The 22,082-nt window shown below is 41.3% G+C and overlaps 1 protein-coding gene across 3 annotated transcripts in view; it reads right to left on the reverse strand.

Annotated features, from left to right (window-relative positions):
* AUH (AU RNA binding methylglutaconyl-CoA hydratase) overlaps nucleotides 1-22,082 on the reverse strand; it is a 179,135-nt gene that overhangs the window by 79,257 nt on the left and 77,796 nt on the right. For 2 of the 3 annotated variants that reach the window (XM_019555021.1, XM_019555020.1), the window contains exons 5-6: nucleotides 16,569-16,661; nucleotides 15,556-15,612 (exon numbers count right to left, since the gene is read on the reverse strand). In XM_019555021.1, coding sequence (XP_019410566.1) covers nucleotides 15,556-15,612; nucleotides 16,569-16,661 — 150 coding nt within the window. The remainder of the gene's footprint in view (nucleotides 1-15,555; nucleotides 15,613-16,568; nucleotides 16,662-22,082) is intronic. The other variant, XM_019555022.1, reaches the window with a different exon arrangement.

Raw genomic sequence — 22,082 nt, forward strand, 5'->3', positions numbered from 1 at the left:
CAGGTCTGTGTGCAGGATGACAGCAGGCTGCGGCTGCTGGCAAATGATACATGTTAGCTTTGAACAGTTTGAGGTGCAGTTTCCCAGAAACCACTACACCTATCTCCTTGAAACTTGACAGGCTTCATGCCCTCAGAAGGGGTTAGCATCCCTGCAAGTTTCATCCAAAGCAGGCAAGAAATAACAAAGTTGTAGGCAGTTTTGTGATTCCCCAGTATAGCCTATAGCTGAAACACCGAAATACTGTTAAAATTCCAAAACAGCTCCAAAACAGTTTTGGCCAAAACAAAATGGGACAGTGATTTGAAACACCCAAACGAATAACTGTCCCTCCAAAATGCCAAATCCAAAATGAAACAAAACACAGCCGTTTTAAACAGACCTACGAAACACCAAAACGAAACACTGTCAATCTGAAGCACCAAATCCAAACCTGAAATGAAACGCAGGCATTTCGCACAGCCCTACTCCAACGTATATTCAACTCCACCCAACTTGGTGCTGTCCTCAGATTTGTTAAGTGAGCAATCAATCCCATCATCAAATCATTAATGAAGTTGTTAAACAATACTAGACCTGAAATATGGTTCTAGGGAGTCCCACTTGATACCTCCTCCCATCTAGACATTGAGCTACTGATGACTACTCATTCAGCATGATGCAACCAGTTGCATGTCCATCTTACAGTGCTTTTATCTAGCCAGTATTTCCTTAGCTTGTTAATGAGAATGTGATGGGAGACAGTGTCAAAAGCCTTACCAATGTCAACATATAGCCACTGCTCTCCCTCCACCCACAGAGCCTATCACCTCAGCCAAATCTTTTAATACCCTCAGGTGCGTTCAATCAAGTCCTGTCAATTTTAAAGCATCTAGTTTTCCTAAGTAATCCATAACCTGTTCTTCTACTACTCTAGGCTGTTTGCCTCCTTTCCTATCTTTGCTGCCAACTGCACCCATCATCTAGTAATTAAATACTTCAGGTCTCCTCTGCCTCATCGATAACTAGATTGCCTTCTGCATTCTCTAAGGGACGTATGGTTTCTTTGGTTTTCCATCCAATTTTTTTTTAAAACACACTTGGAGAATCCTTTTTAATTGCCTTTTACGTCCTTTGTCAGCTACTTCTCAAATTGGACCTTGGCCTTCCTAATTTTCTCCCTACATGTCCATGCAAGGCTCTTATACTCCTCCCTAGTGCTATGACCCAGTTTACACCTTTTCTAGGAGTCCTTTTAGAGTTTCAACTCATTGAAAATACTGTCCAGCCAGGCTGGCATCCTGTTCTATTTCCCGTTCTTCCATTGCGTCAGGATAACTTGTTCTCACACCCTTAAAATGGCCTCAAAGTACAGCCAGATCTCCTGGACTTATTTGCCCCTCAGACTTGCCTCCCAGGGGATCCCGCCTACCAGTTCACTGAAGTGTGTTTTTCTGAAGTCCGGTGTCCTTACCCTGCTGCTCTCCTTCATTTCCTCCAGTTACTATCTTGAACTGTATCATTTTGTGGTCACTGTCACCCAGCTTTCTTTCTAATTTCACATTCTCAAATAATTTCTCTGTTTGTGAGCAGCAAGTCAACTAAAGCTTCCTCCCTAGTTGGCTTCTCTACCATCTGTATCAAAAAATTATACCTAACATGGTACAAGAATTTGGACTGCTTGTGCACCACACAACTTATGAACGCGTCTATGCCACACAAGCAGTATAGACACACTTAAGTGTCATACCACTCATGAATTCTGCTCAAGGTTATCGACTTGGGGGTCAAAGGGGGTCAAATAGAAAAGTTTTTTATTCAAACATCCTAGACAATAAACTGGCTCCTAACACAGAGAACTGGGTAGTCAGAGGAGAGCTTACCTTGGCAATAAAATGGCTGATCACCTGACAAGAGGGGACTGGAAAGGAATTAAAAGGTGAGAGGATCATTTGCTTTTCAGCTGCTTTTACGAGTTCAAGTGAAGGGTGTTGCTGCAAAAGCCTAGTGAAACAGGGGAAACCCTGTCTTTCTAAACACAGATTCCTCTCGCCACCCCCGCCAATGACACCTGGGGGAAGGGTAAACTAGAATCTAGTTGCTATACAGGCAGCCCCTGCTTAGCGCTCTTAATTGGTTCCTGAAAAACCGAGCGTTAAGCGAAGTGAGCTTTAAGCATAGCCAAAAATATCTGACAACCCAAGAAGGTGACCTTGAGTGTTTTTAATGACTCAAGATGGCGACCGCGAGCGCTACAACAAAACTCTGCTGAGCGCTAATTGAAATCAGGTATCGGGGCAGGGGGCTGGACTCGGAGACCTTCCAAGGTCCCTTTCAGCCCTAATGTCTATGAAATCCATTAAATCAATTTAAAATGAGTGTTATAGCAAAACAGCGCTAAGTGGGAGTTACCCATATTAGGATCATTTACATTAAAGAAGTTTGCTGTTTTCCAAACTGTAATTACATGTCCTTTGGTCATTACATAAAACAATGGTGGGTGAGATCCTATCCGCATGTGAGGTACCTGGTGTGATCCTATTTCACCCTGCTCTAAAAAAATAAACAGTTAACACCAAAGCTGGATGGGTCCTCCTCCTGTTTGTTATTTTTTGTGATTCAGAAAGCTAAAATGCTAGCATATTATAAAAGTAGCAAAGTTCAAACTTAGACACCTAATATCCACTCAGGAGCCCAACAGGTGGAAAAGGATCTCACCCAGTGTGTTTAGAAGATTTGTGAAAAACCTATGTATACCTGCATGCATCTATCTGCATAACCTTATCATGTAACTCCATGAACACACCAGAAAGCTGACACTTTGGGTAACATTCTGGGAATGGGTGAATATAAACTAAAGAAGTATATGTGAGGAAATAAGGCAAGAGAGGCCACTGGGCCTTGTGGATCCTGTGGGCTGGAGGCAGCCTGGGGCACAAGGAGAGGCAGCATAGCATATGGCAGCATATGGCACCGGAGCACACAGTAGTGGTGACTGTGGCAGTGGATCATGTGCCCCTTCAGCAATTGTGGCATCAACAGAGCATGCAGCAATGGCTTCAGCCCCTGCCACATGTTCCGTGCTAGAGCCAGAGCCACCCACACTGCCTATCCTATGCCACTCTAACTCTACTTGAAGCCTGGGGCACACAGCAGGTGCTGCTGCTACCACCACCGCCACCAGTGTGATCCACTGCCACATGCCTCTAACTTCTGGTATTGTGCTAGTAGTCCAATGGGCCAGACAGAACAACTCCATGGGCCCTGTTTAATACCTTATACAGGTAAAAGAAAAGTGTGTGTGTACAACAAATACAAGAATACTTTTCAAAATTATTATTTATACAGGAGAGAGAATGAATGACTGTGACACAAAGTTAGTTCAGGGCTATAGGGACATATTTGGGGACAATACATAGAAGACCAGTGGTCACTGACTAGATTTATAATTTCACATATAGCCAGTCACAAAATCAACAACAGGGAATCCATGTGCAGAAAAAAACACAAACAAATTTCTATCTAGCAGTGATCTTTCCATCTCTTTGATGCATCAATATAGACAGGTTGGCTGCTGTCTCTATTGGACTTACAGGCAGCAGCATGAATTACAACAACTAACACTGGGTGTGTTAAAAAGACAAATGTCCCCCACGATCTGACATTTTAGGATTCTAGACACAAATTCTGCCACTTTCTCAGTAGCTGAAGGGAAGGAATCATTGGCAAGAACAGCCTTGATGGACCCTAGCCTGTATCTTTCACCTGCCCATCCAAGAGGGAATGGAACAATCATATTAAACCTTCACTAGTTCCAGAAATAAACCTATGACTGACAATATTTTAAAGTAAATACAAAAAAAAACTTATGTCTTGCCCCCATGTCACTTGAGAGTATCCCAAATGCAAAAGAAATATATCAACAACCAATTTATGAATTCCCTCCACATAGCTATAGCCTGCCTAAATTTCTATTCAATGTCCCATACTTATTGCAAAATTAATTACAAATGTGAAAGTTTAGTCTTGTTTCCTTAACTAAGAAGTGAAGCTTTAGAAATATGCCCTGGAAAACTCCAGTGAAACCAGTGTTAGCGTACAACCTGCACTCACTGAGACAACCTGAATGGGGCCTAAATCTGCAGAATTTAAAAGGGAAAAAAAGGGGCAAAATAATCTGTCCAATTATTTTTTTTCAGCTTTTCACACAAAAGGAATCCACAAGTTTCATACTGACTCAGTATAATTTTAAAATAAATAAAACACTAAAAAACAAACATAACGGGATATCCAAGCAAAGGTGGAAATACTTAATAACTGCAACTGAAGACAAATGATGTTGTCGTGTCTGATGTTCATAAGGAAAGAGAGAGAGTAGGACACAGTGGATTAAAGCACACACCCCTTTAAAATTCTGGGTCAAGTCACAAAAGTGACTGGCATTCTAATCCTATGCTTTAGCAAACCTAGCACACAACTAACTGTAAAGCAAGATGTTGGATTACCAACGGTCTGGAGAAACAATGTTACCATGAGAAGATGTTGCTACTGTGTTTTTAAATTGGTAAACAGATTTTTGAATACTAGTAGTGTGTGACATTTTAAAATTCTGCCTTCACGCTATTACTATTAGAACTGCTTGTGAAGCCAAAGAGAAAATGACTCATTTGATGGAAGTCGGCTTATTTTTACTTAAAAAAATGAAGAAATTCTATGAATCGCAATTCTCCCTAATTTACAGAGGCAGAACTAATTTACCTCCCTCTATTAGCATTCTACATATTTTGTTTAATTACTTTGAGAGAAGAGTGGATGTTCAAACATCTGTTTTCTGCACAGTAGCAATTTTTTACTTGAGGCCATTTATTTAACTTGTTATATAAAATAAACATTACAAAATATTAAAATGCAAATAAAGCTATCTAGATTTCAGCTGATTGAGGAAAAAGCAGATAAATGTTCATTTACTAGTAACTTATTTAATAAAATACCAAATCATATTCTAAATGTTCAAAGACCCTGGAACCAGTATCAGATCTATCTTAGGTATATCCAAGTTCCTTATCTCCATATATGCATACTTAGATAGCAAGTGAATTAGTTGACAATGAAGAGAAAGCAACTCAACTTTCAAACAAAGAAACAGAGATTTGATTAATATGGAGATTTTAGTTCTCAAACTGTTATTTTATTAATAATGTCTTTCCTAGTAGCAATAGAAAGATATAAATATTCCTGTGATCCAGCCATCATTATTCATTTTTTGAGAAACCACTGACAAAAATGTGAAGATTCCAGTGTGGGAGTTTATCATGTACTGCTTTCTACCAATTCACAGATTCATAGATGTTAGGGTGGGAAGAGACCGCAACAGATCATCGAGTCCAACCCCCTGCATAGACAGGAAAAAGCGCTGGGTTCAGATGACTCCAGCCAGATGCCCATCCAACCTCCTCATGAAGACCCTCAGGGTAGGGGAGAGCACCACCTCCCTTGGGATCCCATTCCAGACCTTGGCCATTCTAACTGTGAAGAAGTTCCTCCTAATGTCCAGTCAAAATATGCTCTCTGCTAGCTTATGGCCATTATTTCTTGTGACCCCCAGGGGTGCCTTGGTGAGTTGAGCCTCACCAATTCCCTTCTGTGCCCCCATGATGAATTTATAGGCAGCCACAAGGTCACCTCTTAATCTTCTCTAGCAGAGGCTGAAGAGGTCCAGGTGCCTTAGTCTCTCCTCGTAGTGCTTGGCCTGCAGGCCCTTAACCATACGAGTGGCCCTTCTCTGGACCCTCTCCAGGGTATCCACATCCCTCCTGAAGTGTGCACCCAAAACTGCATGGAGTATTCCAACTGCGGTCTGACCAGTGCCCGATAGAGGGGAAGTATCACCTCCTTGGTTCTGTTTGTCACGCATCTGCTGATGCACGATAAAGTGCAGTTAGCTTTGCTGATGACTTCATCACACTGATGACTCATGTTCATCTTGGAGTCCACTAGGACTCCAAGATCCCTTTCCACTTCGTGCTACCGAGCAGGTCATTTCCTAGGCAGTAGGTGTGCTGGACATTTTTCCTCCCTAGATGCAGCACTTTGCATTTCTCCTTTTTAAATTGCATTCTATTGTTTTCTGACCATTTGTCTAACCTGTCCTGGTCTGCCTGTAGTTGTTCCCTGCCCTCTGGTGTGTCCACTTCTCCCCACAGTTTTGTATCATCTGCAAACTTGGACAGAGTACAGTTCACTCCCTCATCCAAGTCACTGATGAAGACATTGAAGAGTATCGGTCCAAGGACTGAGACCTGTGGGACCCCACTACCCACCCCCTTCCAGGTCAATACCGATCCATCCACTACCACTCTCTAGGTATGACCCTCTAGCCAATTTGCCACCCACCACCAAGTCACAGCCTCTTAACTTGTTGACCAATATGTAGTGGGATACCATATCAAAGGTCTTCCTGAACTCTAAGTAAATGACATCAATCCCTACTCCTGTGTCAAGGTGTTTTGTAACCTGGTCATAAAAAGAGGTAGATTAGTCAGGCATGATCTACCTGCTACGAACCCGTGCTGGTTTCCCCTCAGCATAATCTTTCCTGCTGGGCTCTCACATATATGAGCCTTAATAATCTTTTCAAAGACTTTGCCAAGGATGGAGGTGAAACTGACTGGCCTATAGTTGCCTGGATCCTCCTTCCTCCCCTTCTTAAAAACAGGGACCACATTGGCCCTTTTCCAGTCCTCCTGGACCTGGCCCATGCAGCACGAGTGCTCAAATATTCTTGCCAGTGGCTGTGCAATGATATCAGCCAGTGCCTTCAGTACCCTCAGATAGAGCTTATCCAGGCATGCTGACTTAAACACATCCAGTCCTTCCAAGTGACTCTGCAACATCTCAGGGTCAATGCTTGGTAGTCTGGCACCCAGCTGTTGCCTCTCTACAATGTGAGACGTGTCTTGTCCCTCATTTAGGAAAACAGAGGCAAAGAACTCATTGAGGAGTTCAGCCTTGTCCTTTCTGTCTACCACCAATTGCTGTGGCCCATTCAGTAGTGGTCCTATTCCACCCTGGGCCTTCCTTTTACTCTCTATATATCTGAAAAACAATTTTTTGTTATCCTTAACTTGGGATGCCATCCTCAGCTCCATGGTAGCTTTGGCCTAACTGCCTCCCTACAACTGCAAGCTAAGGAGTAATCTCTCCCTGTTTCCACTGCTTATATGCCCCCCTTTTTGCCCTTAGGCTGCTCTGGATTTCTCTGGTCAGCCAAGGAAGCCTCTTGGCCCCTTTTCCCCTGCATCGGAATCATCTCCCTCTGTGCCCGAAGGATCATTTCCATAAGGCACAGCCACCCTTCCTGGGCTCCCATCTCGCCAAATCTCCTACTCTGCAGTGCGTCATGGACTAAATGCCTGAACTTGCTGAAGTCAGCCTTCCTGAAGTCTAGCACTTCCACCCTACTACTCTAGTTACCTTACCCACTCTACGCCTTATGATGAATTCTATTATTTGGTGGTCACTGTCCCCCAGGTGACCACTAAAATGCAGATCCCCTATCATGTCATCCCCTGTTGCCAATACCAGGTCCAGTAAGGCATTTCCCCTAGTGGGACCATGTACCTCTTGCATCAGGTGGAGGTACTGCGTGAATGGTGGGAATTTGCTGTCTGTGTCTCCTAGCAGATGTCAGGGTAGTTTAGGTCTCCCATGACTACCGCCTCCCTAGTCTTTATGGTCTCTGAGAGCTGCCTCAGGAGTTCCAAATCTAGTTCTTCCCCTTGGTGTGGCGGTTTGTAGCAACCCCTACCACCAAATCCCCTTCTCCTTGACCTCCATGTATCCTAACCCATAATCCTTCTACTTTCTCCTCCTCTGATTCCATTTTGATAAGGGTTGATGTATAACGCTCCTTGACGTAGAGCACAACCCCTCCCCCTCTCTTCCCTAGTCTATCCTTTCTGTATAGCTTATAGCCCTCAATGTTTACTGCCCAGTCTTGGGTAGAGTCCCACCAGGTTTCTGTTAACCCCACTAAGTCGTAAGTGTTCTCTGCAAGCAATATTCAACTTATTCCACGAGTTTCAATACTAAATCTGGTGTCAAATTTTGCGAAGGATGAGAAGGCAGGAAGAAGAGCTAAAGCAAAGTTTACGACGTGTACGTAAAGAAAAGGAAAGAAAGTCTGAGAGAGCAAACTACACCCTATTGGACCCATTGATTCAGGTGGATCTCCTCCTACAAGTTATACTTAGGGTGCAATTAACCAAGTAATCACACCTTAAGTTGTGGCCCAGCTACATGTTCAACCAACTAATGGTGTGATAAAACAAGCAATAAGCTAGTCTCGGATTTAGAGCATTGCTAGTGTGTGGGTGTGCCCTACCTGTGGGCAGGACTGCCACTCGTGCATTGGACTCAGCAGCCAAAGAACACATCAATGCATACACCTTGCTCTGTAAAGAATGACTGTCAGTTGATTGATTGTTGATTATTCCACAAAAAATGTGCAATAACTTTGTAACTTGTTCTAATCACGCCATTAACTGAATGTGTGGCCACGCCCTGTGGCTGGGAGCCCCATCAACTGAGGGACTTCCAGTTACAATTGAACACCAGCTCTGCAGTTGACAAGGCTCCCAGTGGTGGTGGCACTGTCACCTGTAGGGCTTGCAGCAGGGGGAATGGTGCCTGCCTCATCCCCGCGCCAATTCCCTTGAGCCTCCATAGCTGTGTGGCTGGAAGCGGAAGCAGTGAGAAAAACACTGCTGCTACTGCAAGCCTCCTGAGCTGTAGGGGTCACAGCTGCAGCAGCATTCCCCTAGGTTTCCCCTGCTGAAAGCCCTGCAGCTGACATTGCCATATGGCTTGTCACAGCAGCAAGAACACTGTTGCTGCTGCGAGCCTCCTGGGATGTGTCCACACATGCAGGCACGTGTGCTTGCAGCAGCTCAAATAGGAGCAGCACAATTTTGTACTGGGGATTTTTGCCTTGGCACACGTGCCTGAAAATGCACTTTGATGTGGGGCAAGTTGTGCTACTCTGGACAAACTGACCCTGCCCAGCTCCTTCTGGATCTGCACCCAGGGGGATCTAGAGCCTGGGGCCAGCACCATGCTGACTCCAGCAGTATAAAAAGCTGCCCAGCAAGCAACTCAAGGCTACATGCTCTAAGGAGCATCTGGAGCCCAGCCAACTGGTATCTGAGGACACTAGCCTTTCGTGCCACCTGGACTGCTGAAGCAGCCCTGACCTAGAGTTCCCTGCACCCTCTACACAGTGCAGCAGTCTGGCAGTGGAGGCTGCTGCCTGATTATGACCTGCTTCCCCCTGCGACAGCCCCCTCAAAGCTGTGCACCTGCCAGACCACACAGGGAACCACACAGCTGCCTGGGCTTGGCATGGGCACTGTAGCAGAGGCATCTGAACCTCTGGGCCAGCTACCAGTGGGCCATGGCTGCACAGCTGGCCTTTGTGCAGCAGTGCTGCTATGCATGTCTCCACCCTGCCATCTGGGCAGCTACCGCCTGGAAGATGTTCTCAGTGTGATGGCCTGCTTTGAACTGTTAAAGCATGTCTCCTGGCCCCAAATGGCCAGAAGGTCAGCCCTTCAGCTGCGGCCAGGGTGGCAGCCCTGAGCAGGCTCCTCTGCCTGGGTACCTGCCACTTGCCTCACTAGCAGCAATCCTGGGGTTCCCTATTTAAAAACTGCAAATTCGCTGATAAAATAATCCCAAATCCACTCTTTAAAATACCCCAAAATCCATGTTCTTTCACAATTAAAAAAAAGATCATGATATCTATCTGTTAGATATCTATCTGTAGATATAGATATAGAGAGAGATTCATTGGGCAATGTTTTATTGATATATTTACAATTTTAAAGTAATTTGGAAGCCCACCAGTGTTTCTATCATCATAATAAAATAAATCCTAAATATCGTTATGTTTTGATGTTTGCTTTAGGTTTTCTAATAGAAAAATTAGAGCTCCCCCTGACCCCTTCACTAACCAGGATGTGAAGACAGCTACCCCTGCAGCCACAGCTCCTGCCAGCAGGTCTCAATCTGTCTGGCAGGTCGGCATGACAGGTGTGTGACAGGGGGATGTGAAGTTTGCAGGAGAGGTATGGGAAGGGGTGTGGGGGGACGTGGGGTTTGAGGGGCAGGGGCCTCCACATGCCTGCCCCCTCCACCCTCTGTGGAACACAGGCCCCAGCACTGGCAGCAGCAGCTAGCTGGGTCATGCCTGCAGTGCTGCCTGGCCCATGGCCTGTGTGGGGGAGGGTGGGCCAGACCCGTTCTCCATGGCACAGCCCTGCGGCCACACATTGCCACCTAACCCTCACAGAGAACGGAACAGTCCTGGTGTAGCCCAGCCAGCTAGCGCACACCTTTGGACAAGAGCCACAGGTCCTAAAGCCGCGTGTCCCGGTCCTGTCCAAAGGTGCGCTAATGTAGTGTTTCCCAAGCAGTGTGCAGCCAGAAATGAACAGGTGTGCTATAGAATTTTGCCATGGCAATGGGCTACAATCAGCTACAATAGATATGAGGATAGGGAATGCCTTAACAGGTGTGCCGTGGCAAATTTTTATTAATGTAAGTGGGAACTACTTCAAAGTAGTGTGCTGTGCCAGGCCAGGTTGGGTTGGGCTGGGCCCATTCTCTCTGCACAGACTGCTGGGCAGGCAGTGCTGCAGCATGCACAGCACAGCTGGCTACTGCTGCTAGTACTGGGAGCTGTGCGCCACACGGGGTGGGTGTGGGGGCATGTGGCAGCCCCCTTTTAAAACCGCCCACAAACCCCACATCTCCACCACTCCCCACACGCTCCCCACACACCTTCCACCCACAAACCCAACCAGAAACCACACAGCCCTCCAACCCCCAGTCCTTGCTTATCTGGGACAGCGCCCAGGGCCCGGTCATGCTGCAGCCTTGCCCTGCTTCCATTTGCCCTGCACACTAAGGGCACGTGCTGGGGCAACAGAAGCACAACAGAGACAGTCTGGCTGGATACCAAAGCGTCTCTCTAGAGGACCTACCTCTGGGTTGCCTCAGGGCATGGTCCTGGACTGTGCCTTGCCCCACTTTTTTTCCGCAGGTCTTTTTTTGATACCTGGAATATTTTTTTGTTCTCAGCATGCTTCTTGCAGCATGTCAAAGTGCTTTGAGATGCCACAATAGGCACGTGCGCGCTCATCTGGATGTGCCCATCAGGTGCAAGGTTTGCAGTGGGGGCAGCATGATGGAATCCTGTCCCTGCTGTGAGCCCCACAGCCACTGTTGCTGCAGGGCTCGCAGCAATGGTGATGGGAAGAACACGGCTCCCCCCTTTTGAGGTTCCTGAGAATGCTGGGGGAATGCTGCCACCACTACAAGCCTCACACCTTCAGAGGCTCACAGCAGGAGCAGCGTTCTCTCCATGTGGCATGGAAGGAAGTACAATTGTATGGATCACACATTAGATCCCATTGCACCTTTACCTGCATATGTAGAGAGGTCCTTGCCTTCAGTTTTCCCAGTATTTAATATAGTATTTCATAAGAATAGACTTTATCATTGTAAACAACTTATTTCAAATCAATCCTTTCACTGCTGTGGGGTTAAGAGATGAAAGGGGACTGGGACTGGGCAAAGAAGGTAGGAAATGGATTTAGTTAGCATGGGAGACACATGCATGCTTGTACTACATGGAGAAATAAACTAAAGGAGTGAGAAGTTCAAAAGAAAAATGAGCCAGAATATCAGTGAGCCACCAATGAGACTAGGAGTGGAGCTGAAATGGGATAGAGTCATAAACCAAAAGACGAAACCAGAAGAGGTAAGGAGACAAGAAATTTCTGTATTTCTAATGGTTTTGAAGGTAATGCAGTTACATTTTGCCAGTATGAAATACAATTATTTCACACATGGGGAACAATTCTAACTGCTTTTGATATTATAAGGACTTGTTCTCCCCTCTTCCCAGCCGTTACAAAAAATGGTGATTCCTATGTTAATTTTCTATTTTCTGTTTTTCTTGAAGCTTCAGTATTTAATTCTAAGGGCTACTTTACCACCCCATTATAATGTGGGTCAAGTTTCAGGCTTGAAGTGTGACATTCTTTCTATCATTTTACACTTGGATGGATTTTAAATTCCTGTTGTTAGTGTGGCCACATTTTACACGAGTTTGTCACTTCTAGAAATTCCCCTGACGTCTTTCTCAGCTGAAAAAAAAAATGATGTTGTTTCCCCCACTCCCCCGATTTTACATCAATTCCATTAATACAGATCTCCCTTCTGGTCTTTAAAGTGAAAAAAGAATAATTTAGGAGATAATGAAGATCCACACAGATTCACTAATTTTCATGTCTATTCACATTTTCTTTCCATGAAAAGAATGGAACAGCTGCCAGAGTAGTATAAATGACCATCCAGCCTAATAAAGAGTCCTGCCACTCAATGAAGAATGTGTCTACCCTACTTGTCTTCTTTTTCAGAAGATCTAGCTTATTGTTAATGGAAGAAGGAAAGAGGCCACTCTCTTGATATTTTCTTCTGAAGATTATCTGTAGAAAATATTTTGGTTTGTGGTTTGTTTTGCATTCTTCTGAAGATGAGTCTTCTTGTCCAGCTAGATATTTGACTTTCCTTAGGCACAAGGGAACAAATACATCCAATGGCTGTACAGTTGTCACTTCATGTTAACACAGAGTTTGTTTTAGAAGTGTTGAAAACATTTTATGGGGATTTCGTATGACTCTGAGCTCATTTGCAGATACTGTGACGCTTCTGGGAAGATCATCTGCTCTGATATGTAGTGGCCCATATAAACTCAGTACAATTGACAAGTGTATGATGATTTGAGGTTAACCTGGTTCTAGTCATTTTCTAGCTGATAACATTTATAGGAGCCAAACACTTTATAAATGGTCAAAGTTTATGGATGAGTGTTCTGGTAACTAATTTGCATTTTCTTAGTGATCTCAGACATAAGAAAGGTTTCATGAAAAAGGCAGCTTATTCTAATGATTTTATATAATAATTTATTCAGGATTTGTCAAACATCAATATTTTCCAGGTTAGAAAAAGATCTTTGTCTAGAGAATAGGCCTGGATCCTTGCTTTTGAGAAAACAAAGCATATGAAGTGCCATGCAGAACCTGAACCATAGATTTTGTCCTTATTAATCACAATTTTGTAATTCTAAATACCCAGAGGCAGAACTATTAATTCATTCATTGTTTTTCCTGTATAGTACTCACCACTCCGGTATCTGAGTGCATTACAAGTATTAACTAGTTTATCTTACATCAATTCCATGAAGGCACAGAAATTAAAAAATCGGCCATTGGTATCGGCTCAAAAAATCTCTATTGTTGCACCCCTAATAAAGTTCCGCTAATTCTGGGTATCCAATTTGAGACATGAGACAACAGAGTATTTAAGCATCACACTGTACTTCACACATTCACAGAAGAGTTGCACAGACTTCAGCTGCAGTTTCAAATATACAAGCATGTCATACATTAATACAAATGTATTAAAAACAAATAATGCATTCCTCTTTATAACAGCCTGGATCAATTAGTCAGCAGTTAACAAACCACCCCCCTAAGGGGCCTCAGCTGGCTCAGTCAATAAGCCAATAATAAAGGGAAGTTGCCTGGCTGACCAGAAGTAAAGAGGCAGAAAGAGGAAGTGAGGGAAGGAAGACCTGGAGACAGTAATGGTCTAGTGGAGAGCGAGGACTCCTCCAAGGAAGAAGAAAGGTTCCAGGGAGAGATCTAACCCAAGCCTGTGGGTGTTCATTCTGGATTGTTTTACATTTTCTGTTGAGCTCTATGGTGCAGATTAACCCAGGGATTTAAAGCTTGTGTTGCAGGGCCCAGAAAAAGACTGTTACTGGGATTGATTTTAAGACATGTTTATTTTGGATTGTTTATGCTTTCAGCTGAGCCCCATGGAGCAGAAGAACCCAGGGCATCAAAGCCTGTATTGTTTCCCACTGGGCCCAGAGATCGACTCTGTTGCTGGGACCACATTAAGGGAGTGGTTTTTAAAGGGTTCAAGGGCTGATTTCAGCCTGGAGGGAGCTAGGCTAACCTGAACCCTGAGACACTCATTAGCTTCTATTTTAGAAAAAGCTGAAGAACTATGACTGAAGCTTTAGAAAAAAAATTGGCTAAAGTAGATATCTGGCATGTAAAATTCAGCCAAGATAGGTAAGAGTTTGGTAAAATTATAAGGAACTAAAAATAACAGACTCTTATGATAGGAAGTGTTGGGCAACTTCAACAATAGGTGGAATTATCAGCCCAACATATCTCATCTGAAAGACACTGCTTTACTTGGTAAATTTTGGACCCAGAAAAACAACCTCCCAATAATGTCCTATGGAATCTCCCCAAAAGAGCAAACATATCTCTGTTTCCACACTGAAGCCCACTGACACAGCAGAAATACTTCCTGTTTAACAGCACTGTGGAAAATGAGAAATCTAAAAACACGAACATAATTACAGCACACTTATTCACTGGTAAGAGAAGTCCAACAAACAAAAGATTTTGGTGCCATACTTAAGCCAAAGGTATGAACTCAACCTGTGAGGGATTTTGGAGATCCTATTGAAGACACTGTTAGGAGTTTCATCACCACTTCCATAACAATCATAACCAATAACACAAAATACAAAACCAGACAATAGTCTGGATTGTCAATTTCAAATGACTGCTTCTTGTCCAAGGGTTGCACCAAAGCTTTCTAAAGAACAGAAGCCCCCCAGTATCTTTAACACAGATACTAAATTTCTCCATTAGAAATGGACCTAGCAATTCACCAGCCAGAAAGAAAAATGGTCCAAAGACATGGCACAAGCTTCTCACAGCACTTTCAGCGACATTAGCTAAATCACAACTAGGCAATTTGATCAAAATATTGCTCTTTCCCCAGTATCAGGTTACTGGTTCAGTGATTATCTAAAAAATGTGACCTTAAAATAGGTCTCAAACATCATTATTAATAACCTTTTATTCCTTCTATCCAGCCTGAATCCTGAATAGGGTCAACCAAGAGTCCATCCCAGTGGAAAATGTGTTAAAGGAAAATAGCTACTTTTATACAACTGAAGTGAACCAAAAATGTTGAGTGCAAAAAAAAGTCATACATACATCACAGTTTCAGTCTTCAGTAACTTCACACAACCAACTGACAAGCATCAAAAAAGGTACAGTATTGGATCATTAATTAAATTACCATTTTTGTTATACTAATAGTTAAAATGTACCACACCCCTACACAAATGCAGTCAGCTTTCAGAGGAGAGATGAATTCCCAATTACAAACCCGCTCAGTATTGGCTGACTTAAGGTAGGTACCCATTAAAAACATAACATATTAAATCGTTTCCTTTAAGAAATCAGGAGCACTTTTCCCTAATTTTGAACATGAAGTACTCTTTAAAACCACATTAATAATCTTAAATGAAAAAAATAAAGTTACTAGAAAACTAAACAATAAGGCAGTATTATAGACACCAAGATACTTGTTAGTGGCTGGCTCATCTACAGTAGTGTATAAGAAGCAAATTCATACCTGCACCTGGAATGATTGCTAACTTTGTTTCAACAAGACCCATTTTAGCAGAAGAAGCTACAAGAGAGCATAAAATATAATCAGTTCTTGATACTATATTAATTTTAAGAAGTGTATACAATGAAAAGTGATTAAGAGCTTGGTAATTTATTAAATACAACTTTCAAACAAATAATCACTTAAAGACATTTGCCTTTGAAAAAACAAACGGACCAAATTGATCTACACTTAAAAGACCTAGCTATTATTGTCACAACAAGCTCTGTACTGCATTAATTTTCACAAAGGAAGATTGCACATGCACGTAAGTTATTAGACCCAATAATGCAAACAATTATTTGCAGAATTAGAATAATTAAAAAGAAAGAGGCAAAGATTATTTAACAACTTGAAATGGGGATATAAAGTCTGTCTCTGATGATTATGACTTCTCTGGCTGACTGAATACTCTCTCAGGGTCAAACAACTTAATATTTTCTGAGTTACTGGCAACTGCTCAAGACTGAGTTTCCATTTACTTTCCAACAAATGCTTTTACAGTTCTGACAGCTGGATAGGTCAAGGTTCCCCTCTTCATGTGCTGCTGTCGCTTTTGTTTTATAACAGCTTAATTGCTTGTTTCATAATACATTCACAAACAAGTTTGGCCTATTTCCTGCAACCTGTTTGTATAGCAACCAATATGGAAAATAAAAAACTTCAAACTTTGATGACAGGACAATTTTAATTACGAAAATTTTCTCAGTCTCTGCCCTACCCTTCTGGGATCACTGCTAGTGATAAAGTGAAGATTGTAAGAATATATTAAAACAGGCAACAAAAGCACCCATGCTATCAGTAGTAAATGGTATGAAATTAAACATCAGCAATTATTATTTCACTCAAGTTTCTGCTAAATCACATAGAAATAATTGAGCATAAGGAATGTCTGAATATAAAATCAAGGCAAGGATTAGTCAAGGCTACTATAATGTTAATAATCTTGTGTTCATTTTAATGGGATTCAGCCTTACCTGCCACTCTTATGTCACAGGCTAAAGCCAGTTCTAGGCCACCACCTAATGCTATCCCATCTAGTGCAGCAATAGTCGGTACTGGAAGATTTGCTGAAAGAAAAAGTACCAGTTAACACCTGCTCAAAGAAAATTTGTTAATCATCCTGTATTCTATTCTGTTCAACTTACTTTTTCCCTTAGTCTGACTGTATATGTCGTGTTCAACAACAATACAGACATTAAAATGATTTTTTGGCATCCCTGTTCAATGAAAACATAACCCTTCAATCATGATGTAGCCAAAATGTTTTACAAGTCCTTTCCTCCAGCTGCTGCTCAGTTCTCACCTAAATTTAGATTTTAAATTCTAAAAGCATGCCCATGGCATTAAGAGAAATAACAGAATAAGAGCATTTAAAAATCAACATATACAGATGTACCAGCCTGCAGCTGAAACAAGCTTTTATCATAATTAATAGTAACTGTAACCAGGATGCAGCTGAGACCCATATTCATCTGACTACTGCCAAGTATAGTGATTCCATATCATTATATGCCATTTCCACTATACTTCGCAAGTGGAAACAGCTAAGTGGGGTAGGAGGTGAAGGAGGTCATCAATCTAATATTACTTTTTTCAGACATATGCAACAGGATGTAAAGTCAGAGACATAAGCAAATAGAACATCATTTGTATTTCATTTATTATCAGGAGTCTTGTTTTATTAAATCATAATATTAAACATTAAAGTACCAGTATACACATTCATCCTCATCCTAACTGATTTTATACATTTTTCCTGCCATGCCTACAATGAACACTGAATAAAGATTACAGGAGAACACTATTTCAAAAATCTGCAAATGTCTTCAGCATGCAGATAGTTAAGACTACCACCCTCTTCCAATCACAGTAACTATCCTGACCAAATTACCTCCTCTTAATGAATGCATGATACATCTGAGGCAAATACAACATTTGGTTACAAAGAAAGTAAGTAATATGACACTATTGTATGTGTTTTTAAGCATCTTTAATATTTAATAACAACAAACAGAAAGAAGTGAAAAATGTGGGCAACTAGTTCTTAGCAGACCCCCAACAACCAGTCCATGGATCACCAACTATTCAGAACCAAGAGTCTGGAAAACACTGCACTACTGCTCACATAGGCTGACATCAAGGAAGTTGCATTCAAAATGCATTTCCTTTTAAAAATAAAATTTGATTTTTTTATAATCAGGATGTTTATTTTAAATCATTATTTTTATTTCAAAATTAAATTTTAAATAACAGCCTATATTAAGATTTTAGTCTACTGTATTATAAGAATCACTTAAAATTAAATAAAAACAGTACTGAAGCAGTATACATTTGCTACCAAAATATGAAATAACCTAGTCTGCTGAAAGAAAAAGTCAGGTTTTCATAGCAGCAGCCTATTTTGCAGGTGCAAAGATTTTTTTTTTCCATTTTATTTTTTTAATTCAGTGATTAGTTCATTCAAAGTTGAGGAACTTATTCACAGCTGAAAAGCAGAAAAACTTACTTTCCATTTGTAGTTTATGAATCAAAATGAGGTATGCAAGAATGAGATTTACTACTAACAAAATCTTAAAGGATATTGTGAGCAAGAAATGATCAGGTCAGCGCACTAACTGCAAAAACTTTTCGTTTGTTTGTTCAATAAATCAGTTCATTTTAAAGGCAAAACATGTTTTGATAAACTGACATTTTTCCTTCTGGGCATGATGAGGTAATTTGAATTAGCTTAAAAATGTGAAAATGGTATTTTGTTCTTTTTAACTGAATTGTAATTTCCATCCAAATACAGCTGGACACAAATCATATTGCCATTTTCTAATCTCATAGGAATGTTAAAATTAAGAATCTGAATAAATGTTCAGCTGTATACCCACATAAATAAATGTGTAGAGATATACTCATATCATCCTGGTTTGCAAAAGCATAGTATTAATTTAGTATAAAGGTTATATTTAGCTGCAAATCAATGTGCTTTTATGATTATCAACCAATGAAAATTAAGCTTTTTTTAGGAAAATAACTAAAAAATAAAAATGCAAGCAGAATTAAAATTGATTATTTAAATTAAAGGTTTCCTGCTTGCTCATTTAAATGATGATTAAAACTGGTTATTTAAATTAGTTCATCCTGGTTCCAATAAAGAAAATTGAAACTTGTCTGTTATTTCAAATTCCAGAATTAATTATAGGGCCTGCCATTACACAAGGCATCTAACAGAAAGGACAGTAGTTCTCAATCTTTTTAGACTCAAGGCACTCCTTGGAAAATGTCAGGCCTTTGTATTCACTCAATTGTTGACTACAAAAAAATAACACAGCAATTCTTCTGTTGCAAAGAACTCAGATACATCACAACAGGTCAAACTCTTTATAAGACCATGAATTCCTATTTGAAATCTCTGGGTTAATCTTGTGAATCAGGTTTGAGTACCTAACAGTGCTAACACTGCATGGCACCGCACAGTACCCTTGAAATGATCTCAATGTACCCTGGTTGAGAATCACAGAGATAGGATATAGGTAGTAAAGATCAGGAGCCAGGCCTGCCTCATTCCTCTCTTGATCCATCTCAGGGTAGCATTTGAAAGCAGTAAAGTCAGTAAACTTCCATGGGAGTCAGGACAGGGAATCATAATAGTGTCCTATAAGCCATGGAATGACAATCATGCTTTAAAAGCTAAAACTAAGCACAAAGGAGATCCTAAAATATAGGTAACTAAAAACTACTCTTGAATGCTGAAAACATAAGCTACGAACAGAAGTTGCCAAGTTACAATGGATCAGCATCAGTGGGACATGTCCTGCCACAGTTGATCTGTTTTACTGCGTGAAACAGAGACCTCCCCATGTCCCATACCGGGCCCAATGTAAGACAAAGGGTGGCATGTTCCCTTTGCCAGGGGATTCCCCACCTCCCTCCCCTCCTTATGCCTTCTTGCCAGGATCCAGGCTGGGTCCCTCTAAAAAAATAAAAATAAGGGTAAGTGTGGAACAGGTGCTAACATGGAAGCACGAGGCACCAGGAATCCCCTGGCTCCTGCTCTTCCCAGTACCTCTCAGGGGCCCATCTCTTGAAGCAGGAAAGTTTGGGGTTCCTTGCTTAAGGCATGAAAAAGGATATGGACATCTGCTTGCTTCACCTTTTTAAAGGCAGCATTAAAAGCAAGGAAAAGTGTCATCTGTTTCCACCCAGGGAACCTGGTTTTCTCTGATAAAAAAAAATCCCCAATTTTTTAATTAAAAAAAGTAACCCAAAATCCACATTCTTCTGCAATTACAATAAAACCCCACATTAATATATAGATATAGATTTATATCTGTATCGGTCTATATCTATAATCACAGAAAAATGTGGATTTGGGTTACTTTTTTTAATTAAAAAATTGGGTTTGGTTTGTTTTGTTTAATCAGAGAAAACCCTGGTTATCAGTAACTGTTGCTAGTTTCTCGATTGGAACAATAGGAACAGCAGTCACACTGAGAAAAATACTCTGCTTACTACTTAAATAATGCTAGCAACACTCAAAGGCAGGTTGCCTCATTCAGTGAGGAAGCAGATTAGTAGTTCAGAATTTTAGCTCTAGTATAATTCAAATACATTTTTTTCATACAGAAATGAAGACCATGCAATAGAAACTGCTTCTCAGGAGCTACAGTTAAGCTAAAATTTGAAATGCAGGAAAAACACAGGTTTTTCTTTGCTGTATGTTAGCTTGCTATGTCATTACTGCTGTACTTCCAAAGGATTCCAATTCTAAAGGGTCAATTGCTTGCAGGCTATGAGTAACATTTGAAAGGCAATCTTTGAGTTTTCCATAGCAGCTCTGCACTATTGACATGTTAGCAAAATAGCTGGAGAAATTCAGCCCCTTAACATCCCTTTATGAAACTGGGAAACAGAGCAAAAATTAAAAAGTAAATTGCTCTGGATAAAATAAATTGAGTTCCAAAGTTATTAAAAGTTAACACCAAGGGTAAAATCTCTTGGCCTATTAAGCATTCTGTGACTCACAAAAGCTTCTCTTCCATGTTTATCTTCTTTTTTAATATCTTATGCATAAAAAAATCCAGCTTCAAGAAAATTCTGATCATACATTTGAAAATCAAGTCCCACAGATTCAATTGGGTTGGATGCGCTTAAATTTGCAGGATGCTAAATCGAGCAGATCGACACGTCAGTCTCAACAGTGATTTTACACAGAAAGACTCACTTGCCAAAATGATGACAGTCAAAATCTATTTAAAGGCTCTTCCAACAGCTTGATAGTTTTATTCCAGAACATTCCGCAGTTTTTAGTCACTCTGGGATGGATGGTTTTAACAGACTGTAAACACAGGCACACTACACTACACCAAGTTACATTTTGCTGGTTACTGGGAACAGACTTTAAATGTCGTTACAGTAAAAGTAAAAGCATTCTACTAGCCGGAATACTCAATTAACCAGAATTTCCGGCTGCCAGGCTGAACTCAGCGCGGGCAAAAGCGCACGCACGGCAGCTGCTGCCACCCACCACCCTGTACTGCCGCCACTCTGCATGCGGCCGTCACCACCCCTCCTCTGCTCCGCAGGGATTTTCAAAAAGGTTGAAAACCTCTGCCTCAGATAACCACAATTTTTAGATGCCCAGCACCCCCCATTCCCCACTCATAACACAGCTTTTACTACAGTATTTATCAGCGAGCTGCAAGATGAAAGGTCTACTGCTGGAATTAAAAATGTGCTTAAGCTAAGCAGGTAAATGAGCAACATCTTAAAAATTAAAAATGGTGTAAAACAGAGGAGTAAAGTATTTATGACTGTACAGAGGTGGAATTTGCTTTTAGGAGGGAAAAAGCAGAGGGAGAAAACCCCTACATAAAGAAAAACATTAAAATGTATACAAAACAAAGGGTTGTGCCAAACTATTGTAATACTGAAGCAGAATAAGGAATAAGGAAGGTCACACTCTTTTCTAACCAATTATTTCACATTTCAAATGCATCATAAGGAACAAAGCAAGACAGGCAAGTAACTTCAGTCACCTGAGAAATGCCATAATTCACCGAAAACACTATTCAATTAAAATATTATTTTTTTAAATAGAACTTTCTAAAGAGAAAGTTGACAGGAAAAGCCTTTGCATTTATTTTGACTACCAACAAGGATAAAACACTTCAAAAAGGTAAAACAAACAAAGGCACAATTTAAGAAATTAGGTAACTACTTCCCACAGCCAACCAAAGCAGTGCAAAAGCTTTTCCCAAAATGTTATCAGCCCTATTTTAGGGGTTTGCAGCATGTTGCTAATGATTTCTTTGCTTTACTGTACTGATACAGCATGCATAGCCTCATTGGAAAGCCCATGTTATGCTGTAATTGTGTGAGCTCGATGCCGAATTATATAAGGACTGAATTAAGCACAGGCTCAGACCTGTTCAATTTAAAACTTTTATTGTTTCACAAAGTCATAAACTAAAGGAGGTCTGTTGGTTCATGAGGTTCCC

This window comes from Crocodylus porosus, unplaced genomic scaffold, assembly GCF_001723895.1.
Source record: "Crocodylus porosus isolate Cpor-Errol unplaced genomic scaffold, CroPor_comp1, whole genome shotgun sequence".
NCBI lineage: Eukaryota > Metazoa > Chordata > Crocodylia > Crocodylidae > Crocodylus > Crocodylus porosus.